General features: G+C 57.4%; 1 protein-coding gene across 2 annotated transcripts in view; it reads right to left on the bottom strand.

Annotated features, from left to right (window-relative positions):
- The window catches only part of GPSM1 (G protein signaling modulator 1), a 95,324-nt gene extending 68,069 nt beyond the window's left edge, over window positions 1-27,255 (bottom strand). Inside the window, exon 1 of one of the 2 annotated variants that reach the window (XM_090022033.1) lies at window positions 27,086-27,255. In XM_090022033.1, coding sequence (XP_089878159.1) covers window positions 27,086-27,156 — 71 coding nt within the window. In that variant the 5' untranslated portion in view covers window positions 27,157-27,255. Of the gene's footprint in view, window positions 1-14,972; window positions 15,130-27,085 lie in introns of those variants that run through there. The other variant, XM_090022032.1, reaches the window with a different exon arrangement.
- Between the last annotated feature and the right edge of the window lie 398 nt (window positions 27,256-27,653).

Here is a 27,653-nt window from a genome sequence, read left to right as displayed (position 1 = left end):
CGGGAGGGGAGTACGAGACGCCGCTCATCAGTGCAAGGAGCCGTGGCCACGGCACGCCCGCAACCCAGCCCCGGAGGTCCCAGCAAAGGAGGGTTCGAAGGAGGCCGGCAGGGCGCCGTGTCGGCGTGGAAGGAGGAAAACCACAGACCCGCCTGTTTACAGTCTCAACAAGCGGGCGACGCAGCGGCACTCCCCAAACGTCAGCGAGCCCCAAACCCAGAGACTCCACGGGGACGTTTCACCCACCAGGACGAGGCCAGCGATGAGAGCGTGCCCGCTGCTTCAAGGAGCCGAGACGGCCCCGCGCCTCGAGCCGCTGAAATGCCAGAAAGCTGGAAAGCATCCACACCAAATTCCCCCCAAAATAATACAACCGATCTCTGCAAGTCCTAATTACTGGGTAAGTCTCTCTGGCGCTCTCAAGCACGCACATACACACGCTGCTTCGGAGCCAAGACCGTCCATCAGCACAGCTGTAATTTACCCTGGCAAGGATCCTGGCCGGGCATATGCTATACAGCACGGATGCACTTCTCAACTCCCGTGTCAGGGCTGGTTTGAGGCGCTCTGGCAGGGGACACGTGACGACCGGCTCCTTCCTTAAACGCAGCAAATCCCCCGTGAGCTGCAGATCCCCGTTCCCACCTGGCTGAGGTTCGGTTTAATGGGAGCAGCTATTTGCCAAAGCTGTCTCATGCGGGCTAGCCGCCCCCCATCCCCTCTCCCCCGTGCAACAATTACAGACAGCAGCCATCGCAACCGGCTCTCCGGGAGACGGACCGAGGAGCAAATGAACTAGAGCGTGCCCTCCTCCCGAGCTGCTGGATGGGGTCCATCCCAGGCAGGGCCAAGGCACATGCGCAGACGGCAGCAGGAGCAAACCATTCCCCGCTATTGCCGTGTTAAATTCGGAGCAAACCCGCCCCTCGTGTCCGTGCCCGGCAGTCAGGGCAGCTGCACCAAGGATAACTTGACTCCAGATACAGTGAAAAAGGTACATCTCAGACCCATGCCTCCCCACCTCTGCAGGAAGCTTGCAAACCGTATGCAAAAACAGCTCCGTTAAAACAACACTGTTGAGTCCAACAGCTGGGAAACAGCATCAGCAAGGCTGCATGGGCAAAAAGGGCTCGCATAGGCTTCCTTGGCCGTCGGCACCGGTACCTGCAGCTGCACGACCAGGTACCGCATGCGGGAGGCCTGCTGCCTCACGCCGCCAGGCGGGCCTGCTCCGGGAGCGTCCCCAGCCGTGCCGTGGCGAGAGCACAGGCTCAGCCTGCCCCAGTCAGCTCAGACCAAAACCCTTGGAGATCGCAGCCTCTGGAGCTCCAAGAGGCCTCTGCGAGAGCGCGCAAACCACAGCTATTCCAAAGCTCAGGACTTGGCTGCGGCCGAGCGCATTTTTACAGGGACAGCAAAAAGCACATCCTTGACAAAGCCTTTCCCCTTCCCCCGCCTGCCACTTCAATTTTCAATTCCTGAGCCAAAGCCTGAGGGAGCCAGAGCTGTCGAAAGAAAAAAGGAGCCAGAATTCAGTCTTGGACAAAACACTTTCCCCAGTTTTGTACCTGGGAAAACTACACTTTGGGCTGAAATTTTCCAAAACCCACTCAGCCCAAGGAAGAGACCTGGCACAGAAAACTCTCTAGCCCAAATGTATGCAAGCTGGACAAAGTTATGAGCTGGAAAGGAAAATGCTCTTAATGTGAAGCATTTGGCCACCTTGGCAGCAGCAGCGGGAGCAGGTCGGAGTGTAATGCTGGGAGGCAGCTTTGGTGCAAGAGAGGAGAGTCCCCTGATTGCAGTCCTGGGAGCTGGCAGAGAGATGAAGGGTTAACGCTGCCTGACCATCCAGGAGATTCGACAAAGATTTGCACACACAAGTTGTCCTGCAGCTTCCACTAGTAACTGTGCTGTTGCTCACGATAAAGGTGCCTTAAGCCAGCATGCCTATGCTCATGGGAAGGGATATGAGCTGCAAACCCCAGCAGACTCCATACCGGGGCTCGAGTTGTCTTGGCTGACTCTGTTAGGATAATCCTCGACCCCGGCCAAAGTGCCTGTACAAAACAAGCAGGCAAACCAGGCCTCTGAAAGAGTTGGGAAAGAGCAGCAAGTCTGGAAGAACGAGAATGACGGATGTCACTTTAGCATCGTCCCTTTTCTGCACTGACTCCCAGACCCCGCACCCTGCTGGCAATCTCAGCAAAGAGGCCAAGGATAGGCCAGGCCAACCCCCAACAGATTCAGGTCAATATGGACTAAGCAGCATAGATGCAATTTGTGCCCCGGCCATTCTCCGATGGAGAGCGCCACCCGCCAGCTCACCAAAAACGCCACCCGCCTGCTTTTAAACCAGGCCGGGGATTTAGCGGCTTGCTGCCGGCTGTCCACAGAGCCCTTCCGCCCATGCCCGAGGCTCCTGGGCAAGGAGACGGGCTCAGCGACAGCCCGGCGATGTTGCCACCAATGCATTTTTCCTACAAGCAAGCAGAACTTTACTGGAACAGTCTGCCAGCGGAGGTGGTTCAAGCACCTACATTGAACACCTTCAAGGGTAAATTGGATGCTTATCTTGCTGGGATCCTATGACCCCAGCTGACTTCCTGCCCTTTGGGCAGGGGGCTGGACTCAATGATCTCCCGAGGTCCCTTCCAGCCCTGATGTCTATGAAATCTATGAAAACCGTGCGGACCAGCCAGGCCGGCCCTTCCCAGCCGGGTCCAAGCTCCCAGATGGCTAAGCCGATTTGCTAGCTAATCACGTTCCTCGGCTCTGCCCTCCTCCCCACAAGGATTGCCTTCAAGCGGCAATGCCCCTGGAGCCATCGCGCCCAGCGGTCATTGCCCATGAGCTGCCAGTGGCTGCCGTGAGCCAAGCTTCATAGAAAGGGACTCCACTCCGGTCCCCACGCTAACACAAAGGACCGCAGCCATCAGCTGGTCTCGCCTTCCCCGTAACACCGCTCACACAGCCCCCCTGTATTCGTAGGGAATTTTGGCCCATGCTCAGGCTGGTGCAGACCGTGGAGGGTTTTGCTTTCCTCCAGGGTCTTTTAACAACCTTTGCAGCAGCAGAGCATCAGTCACCCTGGCCCCCTTACTCTACCTGTGGCAGGTTCGGGTGTGCGGTCCTGTGGGGTGTCGGGGTGGCCCGTGCACTTTTGCCACGAGGCTGGACAATGGGTTTGTCCGGGGTGGTTCGGACAGGGATGATCCTGCTTCGGGCAGGGGTTGGACGAGGTGTGACCTCTGCAGGTCCCTTCCAGCCTGACTTTTCTACGATTCCTCTTCGAACTCAAAGTATCTCAGGGTGGGAAGACGCCCACCCTTGGTTTAAAGCATCTCCACCACTGCAATGCTCAGGCTGCCGTGTTTAAGAAGCGGGCCTTCCCCGAGGCCCGAGTACGGCCCATAGAGCAGCACAGTGGTGGTTTGGGTCTTGCAATCTGGTTGCACCGTCAGCTTGCTAGATCGCTCGCTCATACACGAATCATGAACTCCTTAAAATGTGCTTAGTTAATTAACACCAATCTCCCCCCCGCTCCAAAACCCCTCAAAAACTCAATACCACCAACAAACCCAACGTACTTGCTCCAGGGGCAACAGCCCTGCCTGCTTATACATATGCCAGCAAGAGCCTTATCAGAGGTGAGATTTGTGCTACTGGGTCCAAACCGTGCGCTACACACAGGCGTGCGCACACACTTGCAGAGCAGTTACCATAGTAACTGCTCGGGCCCAATGCAGGGCTTGCACACAGCCTTTAATTAAAATCTATTTGTCCTTGAGCAGACGGCTTTGTTCAGTGTCTGACTTCCCTAATTACCATCACTGCTCCTGTTGGGACCCAGCTACCAGAGGAGGGTATATGTGTGTACGTGGATGGGTGGATAGCTTCTTCCCAGCAGCAGACATGGCAAATGACCCCTCTCTGTCACTATGCCAAGGGGCAAGACTTGAAGATCTTCTTATTACAAGAAATCCCCTTCAGTTCCTAAATCCCAAAGCCCCTCCCCGCTCCCCTTGCCCGTTTTACATGGATTCAGCTTCAAGACCAAAGGGGCTGCTTGTGCATCACTCCCGAAGGGAAATTAAAGAAGGGCTTCAGAGGATGTTGGAGTTCAGGTCAAAGGATAGGTCCCAATGAGAAGGGAATAACAGTCCGGGGCTCTGGCTTAGACCGAAAACTCAGAGAGATCCCGTTCAGGTGGGGAAAACAGGCACCAACGCCACACCGGCAAGGCCCCGGGCAGGAGCAGAACGCCCTCGGCCTCGTACCCGCTCCGGCACCAACTCACAAGCCCTCGGGGCGGGCTCAAGGCTAGCTGTGCCTCTGCAAACGCTCCCTCCCGTTGCTAGTGCTGCAGCCCCCAAATCTGAAGATGCCACCCCCCTCAACAAGCAAGCGAGAGCCTCGATGCCCCGTGCCAGACGGCACTGGCCCCTACCTCTTTTTCTGCAGGTTGCGCATCTTCTGCACGTAAACCCAGAGCTCCAAGCCCACCGGCAGCACGAGGCAGCGGGGCTGGGGGCCGCAATGGACAATTTTGCAGACTACTTTGTCCAAGCCCAAGGCCGCAAGCTGGGGCTTCAGAGCAGCCAGGGGCGCCTTCCGCTCGGGGCGATCCACACCGCTCGCGGACTCGCATCGTGCTGCCGGCTCGGCGGATTTTGAAGCTAAATCGTTGGGACGTCAAGAGGCACAAACCCAGGGATGCTCGTCTCCCTCCTGCCACTGCTTCCTTTGCAAAAGGGGAAGGGGGAGAAGGAGTATAGCTTTGATCCCTCACGACGCAGCAATGAATTCCTTTTTCCTTTTAAGTAAAGACACAGTCCTTTCTCGTGGCTCTATGCCCTCAAAGGACAAATTCACACCCTGACCTCAGCAGTCCAGAAGCAGAAGGAAGAGAGCCTCTCTTCATTCACCGCCTCTCTTCCGCACCGTGCGGCATGGTACAATGGACCCAGGAGAGTCCGCCAGGCTGCTGCATGTTAAGGGAAACAAGCTGTAAGCAAAGCCTTCATCACGGCACCGCCTGGAGCAGCTCCGCGGGGCTCCTCTTCAGCGACGGGCCGCATTGGTGAAACCACCCGGCGGGTTGCAGCCCGTGCCGTTGGTGCCAGCCCAGGGCATCCAAAACAGCTCGTCTCGTGCTGCTAGGAACTTTTCTCATCCTCAGGCCCGGCTCAGGGCTCCTCAAGAAGAGGCCCCTCTGCGGGTGGCAGCTGGCACTCGCAGGTGAGCACCAGGAAGCCCCTCACTGCTCCCAGCCGGAGGCGACGGACGTCCTACGGGAGGTGAAAAATGATGGCGATGGATCACACATGGGCTACAGGGCTGCAGGGCTCCCGGGGAGGCCCAGCAACCACCTCGCCGTGCTCACCCAGGGCGTCCACGGCCAAGGCCAGACGGCCGAGGCTCTTCCCCTGCCTCCGCACGGCGCCCTGGCTCGCCGCTAAGAGGATTTTGTGGTCCTAAGCCAGCCAATTGCTGATGGGGCCGGGCATGGCCATATGGCGGTACTGAAAAGGAAGACCGAGGCAGATTAGCTGTTTCCTCTCCTTTCCCAGACAAGAGCCTGCTGCTTGCCAAGACCTCTCCCCCGCACGCATGCCCTAAGCTCCCAGCTGCCCACGCAGCATCTCCCTCATTAGGGGTCCAAAACACTTGCAGGCCTCGCTTCTCTTCACCAGGAACGGCGAGCGACGCTGGATCGGCGGCATTTCCAGGTATCAAGCGAAGAGCTAAAATCCTCATCTCGCTCCTCTTCCTTCTCTCGTTGCCCTGGAATCCACTACACGCCGCAAGGGAGGGCAGCCGGGCGCTGGCGTGGGAGCAGAAACCCTGGTGGGCGCAAGGCTGAACAAGTCGCGGGATGTTTCGGTGCCTTTGGTGGCGTCGGTGCCTCTGGCAGAGGCGTGTGAGGTCAGCCCTTGGCAGGTGCTTTGAGAGTCTCAAAATTCACAAAGCACCGAACGGATACGGCGCATTGTTTGGACACAAGTGCGGCGACCTGCCCACCTCCTGCCGTGGGAACAGCAAGCGCATCGCATAACGCCGGCCGCTCTGCCCGCTGGCTCTTGCCGCCCCCACCAACGCGACATCCCGGGTGTGCAAAAGCACGAGCGGATCAGCTCTGCGCCCTAGGGAAGGGCGTCCGCTCCCAAGATCGCTTTCTGAAGCCTGCACCAGCGCGCAGTGGCACGGCCAGGAACCGAACCTCCCCCGGGAGAGCAACCGAGCTACAAGCCCATCTCCCTCGCCTTCATCTGCCTTGCATTTCGGGGACTCCCCCTTTCTGAAGTGGAGAGAGCGCAGAGCAGAGACAAGCGGGGGAGATTTAGCAAACAGGACTGCCCAGGCTCATTCATCACTGTCAGCTAATGAGCCACCAGGATTTATATCCAGGATCGCTTTTTTTGTTGCCTCGTAACCCAGCCAAGAGACGAAGCGTCTCAGCACGGCTCCGAACAAGCAGTGCCGGCGGGACACAATGCTTCTTCAAGAAAATGCTTTCGTCCTGCGAAGCCGTGAGCCTGAGCCCTCGGGGGTATCGCGGCCCCACCTGGGAGGCTGCTGTGTAAGACACGCAGCGCACGCAGCACGAGGCATCGGCAGAGCCATTAGCCGCCGCGTTACCAGCCTCCTGTCAAAGCAGTGCTATAATTGGGTTTTCCAGTCTACCAGGCCGAGACAGCTGAATAATTTAGGCCAAATCTGCTACAACTTTGCCTTGTTCCCTAAAAAGGTGAACGTAGGATCCATTGCATTTATTTAAAACACAAGAACAAATAACTGCCCCCCCAACACACCCCAAAAATACAATAAAATACAATAACCTTGGTAATACCGGTGTTACCTTACCAGGCACTACAGAAAAGCAAACAATATTTAACTGTTCAACAGTTGTCACATCTGTCTAACAGATTTGACAGCGCGGCTTAGGAGTGAATTCTTCTTTCCTAGCGGGACGTCAAGCACTGGAAGTGTTACCACATTTCTGCACCAGTATCCCTGCTTGGAGGACGACCAAGAGATAACCTATGTGGTTTGAGTTCAGCAAGTTGAATCCTAGAGTTGGAAATGTATTTTTAGGATAGATGGATCAATAGATAGATAGATAGATAGATCGATCTACCTATATATATCTATATCTATCTATACCTCATATATATATCTATATACACACACATACACACACCTCATATCTATATATATATCTATATCTATATCTCTATATATATACACACCTCATATCTATATCTATAGCTCTATATATATACACACATCTCATATATATATATATATATATATATATATATACACACACACACACACACACACACACATACACTATATCTATATACTATATCTAAATATGCTTGCATATAAATACACTTTCAGCTCTGACTCTCTTTCTAGATATAGCTATAGATAACCTTTCCCTTTTGACAAGTGCTCCCTCCCTGGAAGAATGGACTTTGTTCAGATGAGAGCTGCAAGCTATTTTAAACATATTAAAACAGCTACCCTTGGGACTTCAAGACAAGGGCTCCCAACCTAGGCAAAGCCCAGCTGCTGTGGGATGCAGATGTGCCCCCTGACTCCAACAGGAGGTAGGCCTGGCTCTTAGCACACAATATAGTATCTTTAGTGTCTGTCCCACGCTAGCCCTGTGCAATGCTCTCTTCTGGGACCTGCCGCAGAACCGGTGGACGCTGGTCAGTGCCTTTCTGCCATCCACAGGGTTTGAACTGGGACCCGGCAGTCGTCCCAGGGCTCTGCTGAACATAGGGGCTTTCACTCGAGACCTGGGCTAAGCTAGGAGAGAGCTCTCTCTCTTTAAATACAGTAGCAGCTGTCCCAGGAGCAAGAAATCTCACATGTCAAGATGCCACCGACATCACGTACCAGGAGAGCAACATGTTAATCCGTGCCTTTCCCTGCAGGGCAATGCATTTGCCAAGCAGAGGTGCAGGTCAGCACATCCATGGCACAACTTGCTCCGAACAGAGCCACTGTGGTTATACTGAAGACAGACAGGTGCTACCAAGAAATCCTTGCTGCAAAGTTAGGGAACTCATCCTGACCCCTATTAATACGCTTATTCTGCTCGATACATTTTGGCGCTGCAAGTGAAGCTTCTTGAATGCTACCTGAAAGCAAGCGTTCTCCCGCAGCATCCATCACAAGGGCGACGAGACTCTTTCTGGGCCAACACACAGCTAACCGAGAGCGATGCTTAGCCTTAGTGCAAGCTCGCTGGTTTATTTAATTATATATGAACATATCAAACACAACCGGCAGCGCATCCATAATGAGTGCAATGAAGCTGGGAATTACACCCTGCTCCCAAATGGCCCCGGCACGAGGACAGCAGGCTGCAAATTGCAAATTGGTTTTGCTGGACAGAAAAAAAATCCTCTAGGGCGCTCCCTCAAGCCCAATCGCTCTCCTTGCAGCACAACCTAGTGTTACCTGCCCCTTAGCCGGCTCCCTCCCCACCTTCTAGTTCTGACATTAATCCCTTCTCCAGCCTAAGTAATCATGATTTCCCATGTGGCCCCTTATCAAGTCCAGAGAGCCTATATTTACCTTATTTCCCCCAGGTAAAAATACAAACCCATGCACCCACTAAACACAACCGTATGTCAGGCAGATTAAGACGACGCCATCTCCTGTTCATGGCTTACCAGCAAAAGCAAGGGAACAGCCGTCTCAATATTCCTGATATATAACTAAGCAAAGTGCAAACAGGTTCAGACTTTCTGAAAGCATTGCAAAGCAGCTAATACTATGCAGGAGTATACAGCTTTTCAGCAGCCACTTTCAAATCACTTCTAAAGGGTGGTCGGCATCATCAACCCCATTTTACAGATGGGGAAAACTGAGGCACAGAGGTGACACCTGTAATTGCACTTGTGCGCTATATATTACAGCCTTTAGTCACACAACTACATTGCATTTATTGCTACAAAAGCAATCATGATAGCTCGAACCCAGACTCCTCAGATCTGTAAGTTCCTTTGTTTTGAATTATTGTACTAAAATAGCAGCAAAGCCCTAGAGGGGGACTTGACACAGCTTCCCAGCGCGTGAAATAACTGCTTGTGAAACATCCTGTTAATGTGCAGCATCAGGACTGAACGTTTAGGACCGAAAGGCCCTTTAGAGCCGCTTGGATACAGCCAAGTGCTATCACCTCTCTCCCTCAGGGCCAAGGACGGTCAGGACTCTGCTATCGTGAACCCAAAGAGCTTTTTTACCGATGTGGCTGGAAACTCCCAGACCCTCAAGCTCTGCCGAGACGCAGCTAGCGCTGCCTCACCACCCAGGATCCCCTTGCATCCTAGCTGGCCCTGGAGGGTCAGAGACCCCACACCAGGGATTTTCTTTCCAAGGCCAGGGGTGGAAAAATGACCAGCGACTTTGGGAAGAAAAGGCAAGGGACTACACCGTTCACACATCACCCAGCGCTTTCATGCTGTACCATCGGATCCAGCCGCCGGCGGTTCCTGTGCCCAGGAGACGGGAGCTGCGGGCAGCCGGTTGCCAAAGGCTCTGTGCGCCCCAGGAAAAGATAAATGACTTTGGCTTTTTTGCCCTGTCAGCCCTTTTTTTTTTTTAACTCAGCTTTATACCCCCCCTGCACTGCACAAATCAGTGCTCACGCTGATCCAGGCGGGTGCCAGTGACCCAGAGGCAAACCCCAGGGACCGGAGCGAGACAGCTGCAGGCATCCACCTTCCTGACCTGGCCAGCAGCAATGTGCAGAGCCGAGGGCCCAGCCCTCTCCCAATCCTCCCAAAACCCAAGAGCCCGGCAGCAGCCCAGTGCATTTTCTAGCGATCCAAATGAGCATCGTGTAAGAAAAGGAGGCATTCGCTGCGGGGCACGGCTGCAGCTGTCTGGACCGGGGGGCAGAGCGGGTCACGCTTCCCGCTATGGCTCCGGACACCTGCACAAGGACGGTTTCCTCGTTGACCGTCCTCGCTGCCAACGAGTAGACGGTCCCCCTAGCTCGGGAGCCCGGGGGGACTGGCTGCCGTGTACTGCTGGCTACTGAACCCAGCCGGCCCAACTATGCCAGCCCGAAGGTGATTTAATTCAAGCCCAGCAATCACTCCGCTTTGTCAGGACGCAACTCCTGGCTCTGGTAGCAGCACCAGGGAAGCTCAAGCCCTGTTAGACCAAGAGCTGTACAGAGCGCCTCTGCTGCAGGATTTAAACAGGTCGGAGGCTGGACGGGTGGTGATCTCCACGTCCCAGATGGGACGCAGAGGGCTAAGCAGGTTTGCCAAGGACACACGGAGAGTCTGTAGCAGTCGGGGGCTTCAAGCCAGGTCTCCCTTATCCCAAAGCCGTCCTTCCTCCGGGGGCGACGCCGGCGGCTGCACACCTCTGCTGCGGAGGCTCTTCCTCCTCCATCAGGGCTGCAAGAAAAGACCCCGCAGGCCACCCTGCTGTTTACTGCTGCAGGTCTCTTCTCCGGTCCTTCCCCACCCCCTTTCCTGCCACCTGGGGAGAAGCAGCTCTCCTTTTGCCTTGTTTCCATGGGAATGCAAAGGATGAAGGTGCTATCGCCTTCCCCGCCAATCCCAGCGAGGTGGGAGCCAAACCGCAGCACAGCTGCCTCCAGGCTGCCAGGAGCGGAGATGACGCAGGAGGTTTCCATGGCCCCCAGCACTGCAGAGACCCAGGCCACGGGGGGATGGAGACCGCCCCGTGCCAGTGAAGAGCTCGGGCCCGCTGCAAAACGGCGGTGGATGAAGCAATCCGCCACGCGCCCATCACTTCCAGTTCACGCTGGGTACTCTTCCTCCGGGCTTCTGGTGACACACTTCACGTCCACGGCTTTATCCCTGCCACCGCTGCTTTTCTTTATAACTACAAAAGAGATTTCTTAGGCAACCCCCCGATCCCAGGAGCTGGAGCTTCCAGAAACCCTCCAGGAGGGCGAGCGGCCGGCCGGCGGGCGCGGATCAGGCCCTTTGTTCCCTTCTTGGATCTCAAGAATATCCAAGAGAGTCACAAACAAACTTTAAAAATGGATTTCTCCTGCAAGGAGAAAAACGTGGGAAACCGTGGCTTTTTCCTTGCAGGCTGGCAGACTTCCACCCCCGGCCCTGCACACACACCCACCCCGTCCCACGCATTGCGGGGTTGGGGCTGGAGGGCAGCGGGTTAAGACTGGCCATCGACGTCTACAAGTGGGCCCTGGTACAGAAAAAGCTGAGAACCACTGCATAAGAGCACATGGCTTGGCTGGCCTGCCTTCCCCCTTTGGGACCTGATCCTACCAGCAAGACTGAAGTGGGGGATCAGCACCTGGTTGGATCAGGAGGGCTTTATAGGAGCACAAATTTGCACAGGCTGAATGAACACGCAGCATTTTACGGGCGATAGATAGCTGCTTCGTCTGATCTCAGCTGCGTTTTCCCAGAAATTCTGGTTAGTGGTTTCAGCCGACGTCCAGTTTCAAAATGCCTCAATTACAGGATGTAAATGCTTTTTAGATGCCTGATCTATTGCAATTACAGGCATCAGGCAGACGCCTTCATTCATCACGTCGTCTTCCAGGCCCGCTGCTTAGCGAGTCTGCTAGTCAGCACGTCCGCATTAAGCAAGAAATATGGCTGCAAGAACTAGGCAAGAAATCTTACCGTCAGGAAAACGTCGAGACTCAAAAGCCTGCGTAACCGCTCTTTGCAAGACGCCAACTCGAACCCTTCAGGGCAGATCTCTCCCTTGAGCTTAGAAGGAGGCTATTACCCTGCAACGACACTCGTGTACGCTACACCTGCTTGAAGTCTGCAGAGGTTACGGCAGATTTTGGACTGTACTCCGGATCCCCCCTTTCTGCCGTCATCTCTCACCTCCGGCCCCATTTCCATAAAGACGACGGCTCGGCGAGATTAGGGAGAAGTACTCCCAGCCCGCGCGGCGGGACAGATTCCCGGGTGAGGACGCCTCCTGGGACCGGACACGCTGCAAGGTTTCGGCACCAGGGCTCGGGGTACCTTGTTCACACCCCATCCATCCAACCGCCAGGAAAACAAGGCTCTTGAGGCGGTAATTAGATCAGGCGTGCTCTGCCCGAGACACGGGCTGCTGCTTGAACCAATAAGCTGTCCTTGCTATAAAAATCAATTGAGTTACATTTACAAGGTACAGCCGATGTCGCAAATGGATTCGCTGCAGGGCTTTTGGCTGTCCTGCTTGGAAATCTGTTTATTGGGGGCTCAGGCCTGCGAGTGGACCCAGACAGGCAGAGCTGCAGGACCAGACACAGACCTGCTGGGGCAAGTGCGAGCAATGGCAAAAGCCCACTGATGTTGGAGAGCCCCGTATTTTACCCCCGTCTTCAAACATCCCTGTCGCAATCGTCCTCGGTGCTAGCCTGGATAACGAGCCACACAGAGAAAACCTCTCGCTGGAAGATTGCAAAAACTAATCTTAGAGCAGATGTGGGTCCCCTCTCTGGGACTCATGAGCTCTCGCTGCTTTTCTTCCACTAACTCAGTGCTTACGGCCAAACATCAAGCCATGACTGGATGCCATTTGAGTAAATTATATGGTGCAGATCATGTCTCCACTGCAGGCACCACTGTGGCTACAGTACAGCCTAGAGATACCCCAAGCTAGCTTTAAATGCGCTAGCTCAGGTACGGGAAGCAATCAAGCCATCAGAGCAAAGAGCTCGGCAAGGGCCAATTAATCCTGCCAAGCAGCAGCCAGACTGCTCCCAGTCCCCCAGCTATGTCTACACTGCCCCGCCGTCTCAGAGGGACAGTAGCACGCAGCCCTCCAGACTCAGTGAATGCTGCATGGAACTCCTCCGGCCTCAGTTAACCAGGAAGTCAGAGGAAATGGGTATAAGGAGCCCTCCTGGCCTAACTATGAGTTACATAGCCCTGTCCGCACCGTGACCACGGACTTCACCACAAGGTCGCCCTCATCTCGTACCCCAGGCGTGGGCTCAAGCGATGGTTTTGCTACCCGACAGCCGGCATCCTCAGGTCAGGTCCCTGCAGCACCTGCCGCTACGTCCGAGGATCCCAGCTTTCAGCCGTGCAAACCGCAGCATCCTAGCCCTGCGCGGCCCACGGGGCCCAGCCCATCCAAGGGAACAGCTATTTTTATGCCCTCCAGAAGACAACACCTAAGTGGCTTAAGGGATTTGCGGGAAGATTACTGCCCACTGCAGTGCAGCCGGGGCTGGCCTCTCCTGCACTGGGTTAAAGGCCTCACTGTGCGATTTAAGCCTCTTTCTGTCATTCATTCCCCTCCACCCCCAATCCAACACACCTGCAAGCATCTATCATCACAGCTCCCGTGACCCCCTCCCCACTATCTGCTTTGGGTCAAGCCCGGAGGAAGCGGGTCACAAAAAGCGGCCAGACCTCCCTCGGCCGCCCGGCCCGGGCGGTGCACAGCCGCGGGGGCCCGGGGCCGCGGGAAAGCTGCCGGCGCTGAGATTTTTCCTGGCAAAGCAGACGCAGAGCAGATGGCATCAACGCTTCCCTGCGCCGGGCCCGTCTCACACCTCCGTGGCTGTCAGAAGCAGCACCCAGCTCTCGGAGAAGCCGGGGCCAAAAACGCGTCCAAAGACAAGCTGTGTTTTGTTGATAGTAAATGCTGCTTCTGACAGCCCCGGCACAACAGCTGACAGCTCTCCAGGGCTCCCCCCCAGCAGCTCGCTTCCTTCCTGCCTCCCAGCCCAGGATAGAGACGTCCCGCGGAGCCAGGGGGTCAACGCGGCAGCCCGCGACCTCCGACACAGCGCTGCAGCTTCAAAGTCAGACGTCGGCGGACCCCGAGCTGCAACGTGCATCCGCCTGCAGGGAGAGCGCACCTGCCTCGCGCTCGGCGGAGCAACCTGGCCGGCAAGGGGAGAGTCGTGCCGCACGTCGCCGAACCACGCCACAAACCCCCAGCCCGCTTAATGCTCCCAGACGAAGCCCGCGCCACGTGCCCGCTGGCCGAGCTCCGGCCCTTCCAGAAACGCAGCAGACCATGCAACTCCCAGGTCCCCCCAAAATCATGCATTGGGTTCCCCCAAACATTAGGATTTTTAAGTCAAGCTCGAGGTTTCTAAAGCCATAGTCACTTCTTTTGGGTTTTTTTGGCCTCGAGATGCTGGAGTTTTTGCAGATCGCACCTTTCTCCTTTGGAAGGAAAGTGCAAATTTCTCACCTAAGTCCTCTGGTCCCAGCAGCGGGGACTTGGAGGGAAACGCGCGTCTGGCAGCACTATCTCCTTCCCACCATCCCTGCCGGAAACAACCCGGGTCAGGGCCAGCCGTGGCCTGAGGATGCCCTGCAGCCCTCTGCCTCTGGCACAGGAGCTGTCACTACACTAGCCCCAGGGACTGAGCATGCAGCCCCCAGGCCCTGAAAATCATCCAAGGGGTTTTTAAAACAGGAAAAAATCTAGAGCTGGCCTGGGGTCGCTGAGAGCCAAGCTCTGCCTTGCTCCTGCAATCTCTGCTCGTCTCTTTTCGCCCCCGTACTGCCCCGGCAGACGCCGCCCACGCGCCTAAGGGCTACGGACTTGCCTGTGGGAAGCTGGGCTCAGAGCTGAAGGCGTCAAGGGCCGGACACTGTTTCCTACCGGTGCACCGGCTGCAGCAAATTGCAACAGCTTCATGCAGAAGAAACTGCACGAACTGCTTCCTCCCTGCCCCTCACCCAAGGGACCTGCACAGACGTGGTCGGACCCCCTCCCGGGCACTACTGCCCTGACGGCGCTGCCTGGGCTCTCAGCTGCAAAGTCCCTGCTGAGTCCAGCCAGGCTACGACATGACGCAGGTTTCAGTTTAGCTGAAACGACAGGCCAGGCAAGAATCCCTCGTGCCGCGGGGCGACGGGGTTTCACACGGGGCGCTCAAAAACGCTCCTTCAGGACAGGGCCCCGAGACCACAGGGATGCTGCAGAGGTGCCAGGCGCGCCCGCCCCCGGCTCCTTACCTGAGCCTGCGAGGCCGCTGGGCTGGGGACGCCGGCAGCACGCAGGACCGGCACCACTTCCACAGGAACTTGGTGCGACGGAGAAGCCAGCCCCTCCGAAGCCACATCATCGCGGAGAGCTGGACGCGGGCACCGGGGGGACCTCTCAGCTGCCTGCCAGCGGCCTCGGAAGAGCAGTTGCATCCTCCACCCTGCTCGCTGCTTTAATTGGAGGGCTTTTTTTAAATTCCCATCACGTGCTGCAAGCTGCTACTTTTTTTTTTCTTCCCCTTTCCTTTCTTCTTCTAACCTCCCCAGACATCCAGCCCCGGTACAGGGAGCTGACAGCCCTGACAGATGACTCCGGGCTTGCTGGAAACCAGGTTTGCACAGCCACTGCTTCCTGCCCCCGTGCCCCTCACCCTGCCCACCCCCCACCGGGGAGCCGAGCTCTACCGCTTGCAATACCAGCGACCGTTGCACGCACGTACTGCCAGCCGCGGGTCTCGCCGAAACCCAGGTGATGCAGGATGCTTTTGGCTTCGACTAAGAAGCGCCAAATATGCCCTACGGCCAGATTTACTAGGCAGGCAGGGGAAAGCCAGGGGCAGCCCCGCTGGCCCCAGTTACACACGGCTGCATCGCGGCGAAGGGTCAGGGCTTGCAATCTTTAGTAGAGGGGTCCATGTTGCACTTCACAGCCAGTGGACCGCCCCCCGCCCTGGTATTGCTGCCTGGGTCTCAGCTGAGTCCAAAAGGGCTACAGCGCGATGCAGGTTTCAGTTCGGCAGAAATTAAAGGGCCCCAGCTGGGAAACACCCCCGTGGCAATGCCCTCCCGTCAGGCTGGGCACTGTAAAGCCAGATGGTGCCGTGGGCCCGGACCTACGATGTGCCAGTCCAGCATCCGGTGCGAGCTGCTCCGGGCTGTGCGGACAAGCCCTCCAGCAGCTGGTCTAGCAAACCACAGGGGATTGCAGAAGAGCTGGCTGCCCTTCCTTGCACCTCGGGTGCCATTTCAAAGGGCGATCCATGATACATGCAGGTCTGGAGATGCCTCGCGGGCCCATCTACATTCACACTTCTTCTGAGGCCACACATTAGCTGCTCAAGGGCTTACAAGGCCAATTCCTGCTCATCTCCCCCCGATCAGACAGACAGACCCGCTTTGGCAAACAGGGCACTGCTTGGATGCTTAGATTTCACGCTGATCTTCAGAGCGTTATCAGCAACAGTGGATTACGCTCCCGCTGCGATGCTGCCCGAGCATATGCCCAGCCGCCAGATGAGACGGATAGCATCTGCGCTTTACAGCGAGAGGCAACCGTTCCCCCGCTCCCCTCAAGCGTGCACCTTACTGGGGAATAAATGGCTCTTTTCCTGGTGCCCCACTGCCTGCGACGCGACCGTCCGGCTACGTGCTCCACTGATGTTACCTGCACCGATGCACGTGGTGGCATTGCATGGTCGCAGTTGTCTGCAGAAGCCACTTCCCTTAGAGAGAAACCACAAGCTTCCCCCTCACCCCCTCCAAGCTGCTCACACCGTCACTGCCAGCCTCTCGCCCGGCTTAGGAGCCGGCTGTGCCAAAGCTCCCACTGCTGTCTGCAGGGAGGATTCATCCCAAAGCTTTCCGAGTGGTTTGGGAGGCTGCAAGGGGCAGCTCCGCCTGCCTGCTGGTCCCCCCTCCCTTCCTTGCCATGCATGGCCCGGCTGTGCCCTTGGCTAAACCCACCTTTGTGCGCTGACCTGGGGACAAGAAGAGACGTTTCACTACCCTGACCCAAGCCCCTTCTCTTGCCTACTGGGGAGCCCCCGATAGGGGCAGGGAGCCTATCCACCCCGTGAGCAGAGGGAAGCCCTAGCAAGGGCTCCGCCATGCTTTGCAATAACAATTACCCTTAGCGCAGCCGCCCATAGGTCCAAGACGTGAGCCCAGGCCCCTTTGTGCTGGGCACGGCACGAATAGACAGAGCAGCCCACGCTCTTACTAGGCCTCAGATGACCTCTTGCGAGACCTGAATTACCTCTCCTCCTTTCCCGGGGGAGGACCAATAGATGCAGACAAAGGACTTGTTCAGGGGCAAGAAAAAGGTGAGTGCAGGGACTCAAGCAGGAGACCTCCGGGGGTACAGCCTCAGCCATGCCGAAGTCTGGGAGACAGCGACTGCGCATCTCGCTTCCAGCCAAGGGGTCTCCCGGGGGTGCCACAGTGCAACTGGAGGGATATCCAGCCCTACATGTACACAATGCCCCGGGCACGGGGGGGAAACGAGATCTCAGGCGCTTGCAGAGCAGGCGTACGGCTGGGGAAACCGAAGCAGGCAATTGATAGCTGGCGGCGCAGGATGGTGGCGGTGCCCCGAGCATCTGGCAGCTCTGAGGAACGAAGAACCAGATTCCCCCCCGCCCGACACATTCCTCGGTAGCCCAGGAGCCCGGCCACGGGCCGAACGCCCCAGCAAGCAGTCCTGGTTCACTCCCATTTGATTATAGGCTGCGCACACTGTTTTCTGCCAGGGAACAGCCTCTAACCACTAACTACTCAGACCCTGCGAGATGGAGGGATGGGAGGAAACACAGCCCAGAGCCACGGCCGCCCCCATCCCCAGCAGTCGCTCCAAAAAGCTTGGATCTGGACCCAGGGTGTGAATGGGGACCAGATGCAGTCACAGCCCTAAAGGTAGGGGAAACACAGAGAGACCGATAGCAGCAGGCAGGTATTTTACCCTCTCGGCCCCATGCCAGGGAGTCTGGGAAATTTGCTACTGAACCAGCCTAGGCAGCTGCGGCCATAGCCAAAACCTCCAAGATGCAGAAAAGAAATCAGCCCAAAAAGCAAATGCAAGCTCAAGAGCTGCACCAACTCAGGGGTCTGGAAACGGCAAAGGATCCTGCAGACACCGAGCAGGGCAGGTGCAAATCCTGCACCGACCTGCTCTAAGCACAGCCCAATGTTAGCCCTGCATCTGCAAGGGCTGGTGGCAACCGCCGTGGCAGCTCCACATTTCGGGACTGCGGCCCTGCCCCACAGACCTGGCCGTCACCCAGAGCCGACCAACCGCGAGAGAGGAGGCAGAGATGGAGAGACTGACCTGTGCAACCCTAGGGCAGGGGGAGCGGCAGAGCCAAGGGGATCTGCAAGGAGCCGCGGCAGGCGGCCTGCACGTGCGGCTGGTTCACGGTGGTCCGGAGCTCCACTGGCAGGAGGAGGAAAGCAACGCAAAGCCCCAGCACAGGAAACAGGCATTGTCGCTCAACACAATGTGCCTCCCAGGAGGCCGGCCACGCTGCGGCAGTGCCGAGCGGAGAGCAACTGCGCACAAAACCCAGTGACGCACCAAGAGCTCTAGCCCTGCCGGCCTGCGCCCCCCGCCCCCGTGTCCGGGCTTCCCACCCTGCACCTGCTTGGACAGACGTCATATCGCAAGCACTGCCCAACACTGGCAGCAGCTCCGAATGCTCTTCTGCATCCCAGGTGCGTCGGCGCTGGGTCAGGGCAGAAGACCCAGGGCCGGGGGACCCCCACCTGCTGGAGCAGAGGGCCCCAAGGGTGAAACGCCAGAGGTCTGCGAGTCCATCACAGGCTGCTCAGCTTTCCCACGAACAGCATCTTGGTGAGGTAGCGTTTCATGCTGTGCGAGAAGCGAGACCTGTGATTTTGGCTCCTGAGGTATGAGCCTTGAAGCGAAGGCATGCCTGAGAGGGAAAGGCATTTCGATTGCAGCTGGCAGCGCTCTGGCTTGAAAGAGGACTCCAAAGCTTTGAGGGATCGTGGGGGGTGTCTCCAAGCTGCACGCTACCACGCCTTGAGTATGCGTCCTTCCGTGACAAAAGGGGCAAGATCCAGCCCTTGGAAAGCTCTTCGCCCTGCACTTTAAATATTTCTTTCTGCAGAGTCCAGATGTGCCCAGCTCCCTACTGTCCGTGGAAGTCCCTCCCCGCAGGGAGAGGCCTATAAAACTGTCTTTCCAACAGGCTCTGCTGTCACTGCCGTACTTGGTGGCTGGTGCAGCCAGGAGACAGACACACTGACACAGGACTTCCATCGCAAAGCGGGTGCAAAAGCAGCAACCCCACACTGCCTTGCTGCCCAGGGACTTGCCAAGTCAAGGATCCTTCTTGGCTTAGAGGCAGCATGGAGTCACTGCACCAGCGTGGCGGGTGTCTGTGCTACCAGGTGCACCCGTGCACCCAGCTCTTTGCATGACCGTCACCCCAGTGTCCAGGCCAACTCCAGCTCAAGGTGCACTGCAGCTCTGTACTCGCTATTCCTGCTAAAGGTGCCCTGTGATGATGTATAAGCCTCCTCCCCACTGCTCCGTGTTGCTGCACAGCTGCCATGTTCCACCCCAGAGCTGGTTGCATTTCAGAGGCATGGGAGGACCCAATGGTCAGTCTTCTCCTCTAAGCACTCATTTTATATCTCTTTCCCACCCTGGCTCATTGCACTGAACAGCAGATAAATGTGGCTTAACGTCCACGTAGCTGCCAACTGGATTATATCTGCTTTCTTTAGCTTTTAGTTGGGGGGGGAGGGGGGAGTGGAAAATCCCATTTGTATCAGTTGAGCCTAAACTAGTTAGAAAATCACATCTGTCAAAGAAGATTTAATTTTAAAAAGTACCTGACAGCGGGGAAAACTCAGACAGTCAACGGGATGATTTCCCACTGAGAGTACAAAAATAGCCAGGCTCAAAGTCCCACAGACTGATTTTGCGGTCAGGCTGTGTCGTCCCCTGCATGCTAAGAGGTAGGATGTCATTTTTGTTTCGTGGCTTCAGTCAGCATGTTTTTGATAACAGGGAGGTGGCTCTGTATCCCAGGGGCTGGGCCGGCTGCTCGACGCGCGGTGCAGGAGGGCAGGCGTGGAGGGGGCAAGGAGGGGAGCTTGGGCAGGGACTTGCGTCCCGTTGGAGCTGCAAGCAACAGATAAAGAGATCACAGGATGGTCTCCCGGCCTCGAGCGGCCTGGCCGGGTGCAGCCAGCTTTATTTCAGGGCTGGAGCCAGCCGGGCTCAAACCACTTCTCAGGTCAAGACCAAATGGTGCATCATTCGAGGTACCTCAATCATGCGACTTCTAGTCTCAACTAGAAAGGATGGGGTCTGGTCAGGACCGATGTGCGTTGGTGACTCACCTCTCCGAGCATCTGCTCCCCATTCAGGGACCCTGGAAACGCCAAATTTGTAGGCACAGAAATCACTGCTCTTGGCCACGGGACACAGGGAAAGCCAAGTGCTGAGAGCAAGGGTGTTCCCATCTAAGACTGGTGCAGGGAAGACCTTGCCCCTCATGCACAGGCCTGGGCTATTTTTCTGAATCCGAGCAGGATTTGCAATCCTGTCGAGGCTCTTTATAGACGAGCGCCATCCCACTAGCTGCAGGCCACAAAAACCCTTTCCCATCTGCCTGCCACATGGCACCAGTGCAACCATGGCATCCAAGACTGCAGGCCCTGTTCGGGGGGAGGACTGGGCTCCCCAGCCTCATACTGACCTAGCCATCTTCGACCTTCCTGCAATCAACTCTGCTTTGGCTCCTGGTGAAGAGACAGACCAAGGCAAACCCTTTTCCTTTTACAGCCTCACATAAAGCCAGAGCAATGCAACTGTCTCATTGCTGCTACATGAAGGGAAAGGCATGCAAATCACACCGGCACACTCAATCAGTCACCCCCTCTCCACTTTGCCCAGGTGTTTCTAATACAGGATCTGTCATCTTGAGTGCTCATCCTTAGACCGAACATGCAGCTGGGAGGGCGGAGGGGGGGAGGAAGGCACGCCTGTAAAGACTTTCTAAGCAACTTTTCTGCAACCAACCCATGTCCCAGCGACGACAATGGGTTTCCATCCATCGGTCGTCACAGATGCATGCCAGTCCCGGTTTAGAACAGGAAATCAAGCCAATTTTTAAGCCAGCGGTTCTCAGTCAGGGTGCCACGAGATCTTTTCAAGGGCCCTGCGGGGTGCCGTGCAATGTTAGCATGGTTAGGGGTGCAAACACGATTCACAAGATAAACCCAGAGGCTTCAAACAGGAATCCACAGTGGCGCAAACAGTTTGAACTGCCGTGGTCCGAGTTCTCTGCAAGAAACAGTGCTCTATTACGGCATTTTTCCTTAGCTGAGAAGTGAGCGAAACCTAAAAGAGCTGACATTTTCTGAGGGGTGCCTCAAGTCTAAAAAAAAGGCGAAGGACCAGTTACACTGCAAGCAACACAGAAATTTGTCCCAGTCCAGAAGGTCTGAAGGGCAGGTGGGTGGTGCCAATTAGTACCAAAGCTGCCACCAGAGCCCTAGGTCACTGGGACTGGGGGCACAGGTATTTGAATAATGCCAGTGGGTACCGACCCACTGGGGTCAGAGCTCCTGACCGAAGTCAGCATCTTCCTAGTGCCCCCAGAGCCACCAAAAAATGATCTGTCCCACGGGGGTGGCATCCTGCCCACACCTTTTTCTCAGCCCTCATCCTAGCCGGTCCCCTCCTACCATCACTCTCGGGGTCTTTCCTATGAGCAAGACCATAGAGGGCCCCTCGCAGCGCAGCGGTCACTCTTCGGTGGGCAATACGGCAGCTTGCCAGCTGGCACGGGGCCCGCGTACAGCAAACCATCGAGCATCAGGGCATCGCTTGCCAGGAAGGGCCGAGCACAGCTGCAGACTCCTCATTTCCAAAGCTCATCTTCCAGTCTACAGGCTCGGAGGGCACGCTCTCCGCGCGCACACCTCCAAGTCAATTAGGCTTATCTGACTGAGCTGATAAGAGGAGGAAAGACTGCCGTTTCACGCCTCACCGGTCGCCCGCAGCATGAAGCTCCCTTCCTATTCCCTCCACTTGGCATGAGCCCGTTGCACGGTGTAAAATAAAGACTTGAGGACAAAGGAAAAACAGGGTTTGCGCCTGCTCAAGGGAACCCAACAGAATAAGCAATGCGTCTGGCATAAAAGCAGAGTTAAATGAAGCTAAACCAGCACAGGGAATATTAACACTGCATCTTAATTTGAAGATTAAAAGTTTCCAATGCCCTAAATTTGCAGTTGGAAGGCTTTCTGCTTACCGTGGAGTAATTATTTGTATTACAGTCATGCTGGATTGCAAATCGCACCAGGACCCTGTGGTGTCAGGCACTGTACGTGGACCTAGGGAAGGCTCCCACCCTTGGACAGGATACAACCTGAACAGGGACAGCGTAAGGCTGAAGAAGAACAGAAGCTCCTGTCTTATTGAAAGAGGAAGGAAGGAGGCACAGAAAGGGTTAGCGACTTGCTCCAGGGCTCCTTAGGCATCAGTAGCAAACCCAGAAATTGAGCCTAAATCCCCTTAAGCGGGGGGCAGAAATCCCAGGCCAGCCACTCCCTACAGCTGTGGTTTATAGCGAGCGCTCTGAGGATGACTGCATACCTCATGCATGCTGGAGCTATCAGCAAATCATTCAAGCCATCCCAAAAACAGCGTCAACAAAGCCCTTCCTCCAGCCCAAGCCATCAGGTTTTTGCTTAGGCCCCCTATTATGCAGCACAGCTATTTCAGGAGCTGCTTTTCATACCCCTCTGCCTGGAAAGCCAGGCAGCTTTAGTGCAAAGAGGCCAAATGCGGAGACCTACTGAACACACTCCTCGTGCTTATGAAGCCAGCAGAAAGATGCAAATTAGCTTTTCCAAACGCAATACTCAAGCAAAAAGAAAGTCTAAGAGCAGAGCTAAAAGCAAGGGCCTTGTATTGCAAAAGGGGTGCTCCCAGCTTTCTCATCGAGCTCTAGCCTTCACGATCCAAAGGACGTTGAACCTGTTGTTTGCTGCTGGGCCAAAACTGTCTTTTCTGCCGTTCCATATGGGAGGGGTCATTTCTAGTAGGAAAATCCGTATTTTGGGAAAGAAGGTGGGAAGAACAGAGGTTATTTCCTCAAATTGCTGCAAAGGCGGCAGAGGATTGGAGCGCTGTTATACCAGGCCTCGGGCATTCACCAGAATAACGGACAAGTACGCAAGAGAGAACTGAAGCAACAGGAGATGTGGGTCTTCAGGCGCATCTGGAAGGTCTGCTGGACACGTCTGGAGATATTTTGTCACGAGCAGGCTGCAGGAGGAAGTTGCTGATTAACAGCAGAAAGAGACAGTTGGAGTTTCTCGAACACGTTATGAGGAAAGAGGAAATTGAAAGCCTGGTCGTAAGTGGAAAGACTGAAGGAAGGAGAGACCGTGGCCGACAGAGGTCAACTTGTGTCAAGAGTGGATCTAAATGGACGACTGTATCGACACTGGAAATTCGGCATGCCTCAAAGAGACCAGAGCTGCGCAAGGCTACAGTCACCAGCATCCTGTTTGGATCTGGTACCTCGAGGGAGCGAGCAGGCAGAAGTGCGAAACCACGACCATCACGCGAGACAAAAACGGGTGTCACCGTGACGCGGCCACGCAACCTTACAGGTAAAACAGGCCGGTCGCTCCCGCCATGCACGGCTGCTGGTAATCTCCTCTCCAAAACAAAACGGCATAAGCCTCATAAGCCTCCCTCCACCCTATTCACGCTGGTTCCATCTGGGTGCTCGTCCCATCGAAGTCGGTGTCGTCCTACCTGCACTTTCGAAATCCGCTCCTAGAAAATCATGCTCCTTGAGATATTTAGAGCCTGACAGGCACGCAAAACTGCAACCACTACATTTTCCAGGCCAGCTTTATCATTCTCAGGTCCTGCTAGCAAGAGCGTGGCCATCTACCCTACTCTCCACCCGGCTGCTCGGCTTTTGCGGTAGCCCAGCTTTGCCCTCTGCTCCAATGCAGAGGCTCAGCTGCCTAGTTTTAAGCTGGCTCACACACACCTATGTAGTCACAGCGGTGCCCGCAACTCTTAGTCTGTGTGCACTGTTTCAAAAACCTCCTTTTCCATGAAGCGCATAAACTTTATTCCTTTAGATGGACAGTGGCAGGCCAGGGAGCAGAAAGCAGAGCAGCAGTTCAGACAACAGGTTGGCCCCTACTGCTCTGGATGGTTTTTTGGAAAAGCTGCAGTAGTCATCGCTCTCAACAGCAGCCTCCAGTACTACAGCAGCACAAAAGCCTGTCCAGGCAAGGTGACCTGTCCAAATCCAGCCAGGCAGAGATGGGTCTGATACTCCCCACCCCGCGGCCCATCTCAGCCCAGGGCTGCCTGCATAACAAACGCCGGACGCCGAGCCTCCCCCTCCGTGGGCAGCTGCAGCTGCACGGGCCGCAGGCAGCCTTCCAGCCGTGACTTAACATTTGTTTAAGAAAACTATTGCAACCCACCCACCTTGACATCGAGGTGCCATAATTTTCTTTTGTTCCCACTTATTATTTCACTCTGGATGTCACAGGTGCAAACACCAGTCCCCAAATACAATGCACGGCCATTTCCTGACCTTCTGGACATTTGCTTCTCCAGGAAGAGGTCTGAATTGCTTTGGCAAGTGCCGTGATGTCTGCGACACGTCCAAAAAAAAAAAAAAAAAAATGCAACCATCGGTACTACGGATGCAGGCTCTTCCCAAGGGCACATCCCCTCTATTTAGATGGGTTTTGCGCCCCTCGAAAAATTGGCCCAGTTTCATCAGAGGAGGAAATGTGAAGCACCTAGCACACTAGTTTGGGGCCCAGCTTGCCTGCAATCATGAAACATTGCCGTGCAAGCGAGGGGTCGCCTCGGCATCTGTGCCAGCAGTTCTTGTCTTCGGAAAGGGAACCGCCGGGCGCCCGGGGACCCCACGCAAAGGCGAGTGATACACAGAGAGCGGGCAGCGCCCAGCTCCTCTCCGCGGCACAGCAGCGTGCTCGAGGCCTGCTGTAAATACAGCCCCACACAGAAGCACCTCCAGCCAAGATGCACCTCTCAAAGCAGAGCGGCGTGGCCTCCTTTCCCCCCTTCCTCCCCAGCTACAGCGCCCAGGTTTGCTTGCACGTAGGCAGCGATCGCCCAGACGCACCATCCACCGCTCCCCCGATTTGGCAGCGCGAAGGTGAGCGACTAGACAGCGCTCCTTCGGCGACGCAGCCCAGCAGCTGCACAAGGGAAAGGCAGATCTGGTCCGACCCTTCAGCAGGGCTGAACTGTTGGCTGCTGTCGAGCATTTGATCACGACACGTTAAGCCGTCCTCGCGCCCCCTCTGAGGCAGGCTTTACGATCTACATTTCTCAAGCGGGGAAACTGAGGCGCTGAGCAAGGACGCGACGTCACGAAGGGAGTCTGCGTCAGAGCAGGGACAGGAGCTCGGCGCCGCGTTCGCACCGCCGCGGCGGGTAGTAAACGCTGAACGACTCTCGCGGCCCCCTTCATCCCGCTCTCCCGCCGCACGCTTGATGCGGTCTGATCCAATTTCCACGGCCGTCACCTGAATTTGCCAATGCAGGATGAGAAAGCTGCGCTCGTGAGCAGGGACGGGGGCCCCAGAGCGCACACTGTCCCGGGCACGCTCAGGTCAGATCAGGCATGCGAGGAGGTGGAGATGAAGCAGGTTTAGGCCCCGAGGAAAGGGGGCATGTCAGGAAGCACAAGGCGAGGGGCCAGGCAGCGCTGCGGGGCTCTGCCGGGGTCCACGCCCACAGGCGGCACCGTCGGGAAGCGCGATGGAGCGGACCGAGGGCAAAGACAAAGCCGGCAGGAGGAAAGCCTTCGTGCCGGTGCTGCATGCTTCTGACTCGGTCGCACCAGGATCTCACATCTGCTCCACGCGAGATCGGTAACGGGCCCGTGTCGCGAACTCGGCGCCGCTCCGCTGGACACGGCCCCGCCTCTCGCCCAGCCACACGAGTCTGCAGGCGGCCTTTTCAGAGCCACCTCCAGCGCAACGTCCAGCCCGCTCTTGGATCCACATCCAACACGAGTGAGGATCCAGGCCGCCCGGACCCAGTCGCTGGGCGCCACGACGGTGGCGTGAGCTCCCTAGCAGCGCACAGGGTCACGCTAGCCGACGCTGGCAGGGCACCGGCCTGCGCTCCACGCTCGTCCGACAGTCCCGCAGCAGCTAATGAGATCTGCAGGTGCCCCAAGCACATATAACGAGCGTCAGATGACTCTGCCGGCTGCTGGGGACGTGACACCTAGTAACGAGAGCCAGGAGGGCATCGCAGTCCCCCGAGACTGGGTGAAAGCAAACCCGGAGATTTGGAGAGAAGATTTTAGCATTTCACGTCGTGTCCAGACAAAGCCACGCAAAACCGCCCCAAAGCATGCGTCAATCCAGGCTCGTTCAGCTTGCTAAATTCAGGCACTGTCCCGTTATAGGTGATCGCGGGCTGCTGGCCTGAGTCCGGCATGCGGTATCAGCGTCCTCCTGTGCCCTCCTAAATCGCGGCACCTGATCTATAAGCCCCACACTGCCAACCGCCACCGTGGGCTGGAGGGCCACGGGGGGTTTTGAATGGCGGCAGAGCGAACCCCGTGCACGGACAGGCGCGTTATAGCCCAGCTACACCTCAGCACACGGCCCAGTGCAGACGAGCGCAGAAACGCTGCCCCACAGCCCCGAGGCCTGCAGAGCCCGCTGCGCCCACGCCGGCGGCTGCCAGCCCTCCCTTCCCGGCTGGGGAGAGGGGCCAGCAAGCCAGAAGCGAAGCTGGGCTTGACCCTGCCCGCTGATCCCTCCCCCCCGGGGGCACGAGCAGGCCAGGAGCCGAGCGGGGGGGGGGGAAGAGCAGCCGGGGCTCTTTGCCGAGCAAGGAGGGGCGCGCCCAGGCACCGGCACGGCAGAAGGCAGCCGGGGGCACCGCAGGAGCCCCTAGCCAGCCCCACCGGTCCCGAGGCAGGCAGCAGCCGGGAGCCTGGCGGGTCCAGCGGGCGCACGACGGGACGATGAAGCTAAGCCGCGGAGCCCCGAGCAGGGAGCGCGGAGCGGGGGTGCGCGAAGCAGGGATGGGGGGTGCAGGGGAGCGGGGTGCGCGGAGCGGGGTGCGGGTGCGCGAAGCAGGGGAGCGCGGAGCGGGGGTGCGGAAGAGCGGGGAGCGCGGAGCGGGGGTGCGCGAAGCAGGGGAGCGGGGTGCAGGGGAGCGGGGGTGCAGGGGTGCGCGGTGCCCGGAGTGGGGGAGCGGGGGTGCAGGGGTGCGCGGTGCGGGGGTGCGGGGTGCCCGGAGTGGGGGAGCGGGGGTGCAGGGGTGCCCGGAGCGGGTGCGCGCGGCTCACCTGGAGTGCAGACTCTTGGCGGCGGCGGCGGCGGGGGGGGGCAGGCGGTGCCCCGGGGGCGGCGCGGCCATGGCGGGGCGGGGCGGGGCGGGGCGGCCCCGGCCCCAGCCCGCGCGGCCGCGCAGCGCCGAGGAAGTGATGTCTGGGCCGGAGGCGTCGGGCAGGCCCCTCCCCGGGCCGTGATGTCAGGGGCCGTCGAGGGCGCGGGAGCGAGCCGGCGGCGGGAGAAAACGGCCCCTCGGAGAAGCGGGGCGGCGGCCCCCGCTTTGTGCCTCGAGCGGGCCCGGCCCGGGCGGCCGTTGTGCCCTGGCAGACGCCGGCGGCTGCGGCCCTGCCGCCGGACCAGCGCCGCGCCCAGCGGCGGGACTCGCGGCCCGCAGGCCGGCGGCGAGGAGCGCTACTGCGCCGGCCGCGCGCTGTCGCGAGGCCCAGCGGCCTGGGCCCAGCCCCCCGGCCCAGCGCACGACTGTTTCCTGCGTGAATACTTCCACGTGCGGATGAAAGGCTCGCTCTCCACGGGCCCCTAGCCGCCCGGCAGGACCACTCGCTGGCCGGTAGGAGCTGGCTG

Source organism: Crocodylus siamensis, chromosome 11, assembly GCF_052110815.1.
Source record: "Crocodylus siamensis isolate JL-2025a chromosome 11, ASM5211081v1, whole genome shotgun sequence".
In the NCBI taxonomy this organism is placed as follows: domain Eukaryota; kingdom Metazoa; phylum Chordata; order Crocodylia; family Crocodylidae; genus Crocodylus; species Crocodylus siamensis.
Note: the sequence above shows the minus strand (reverse complement) of the source record. Positions and strands in the feature narration are given on the sequence as shown.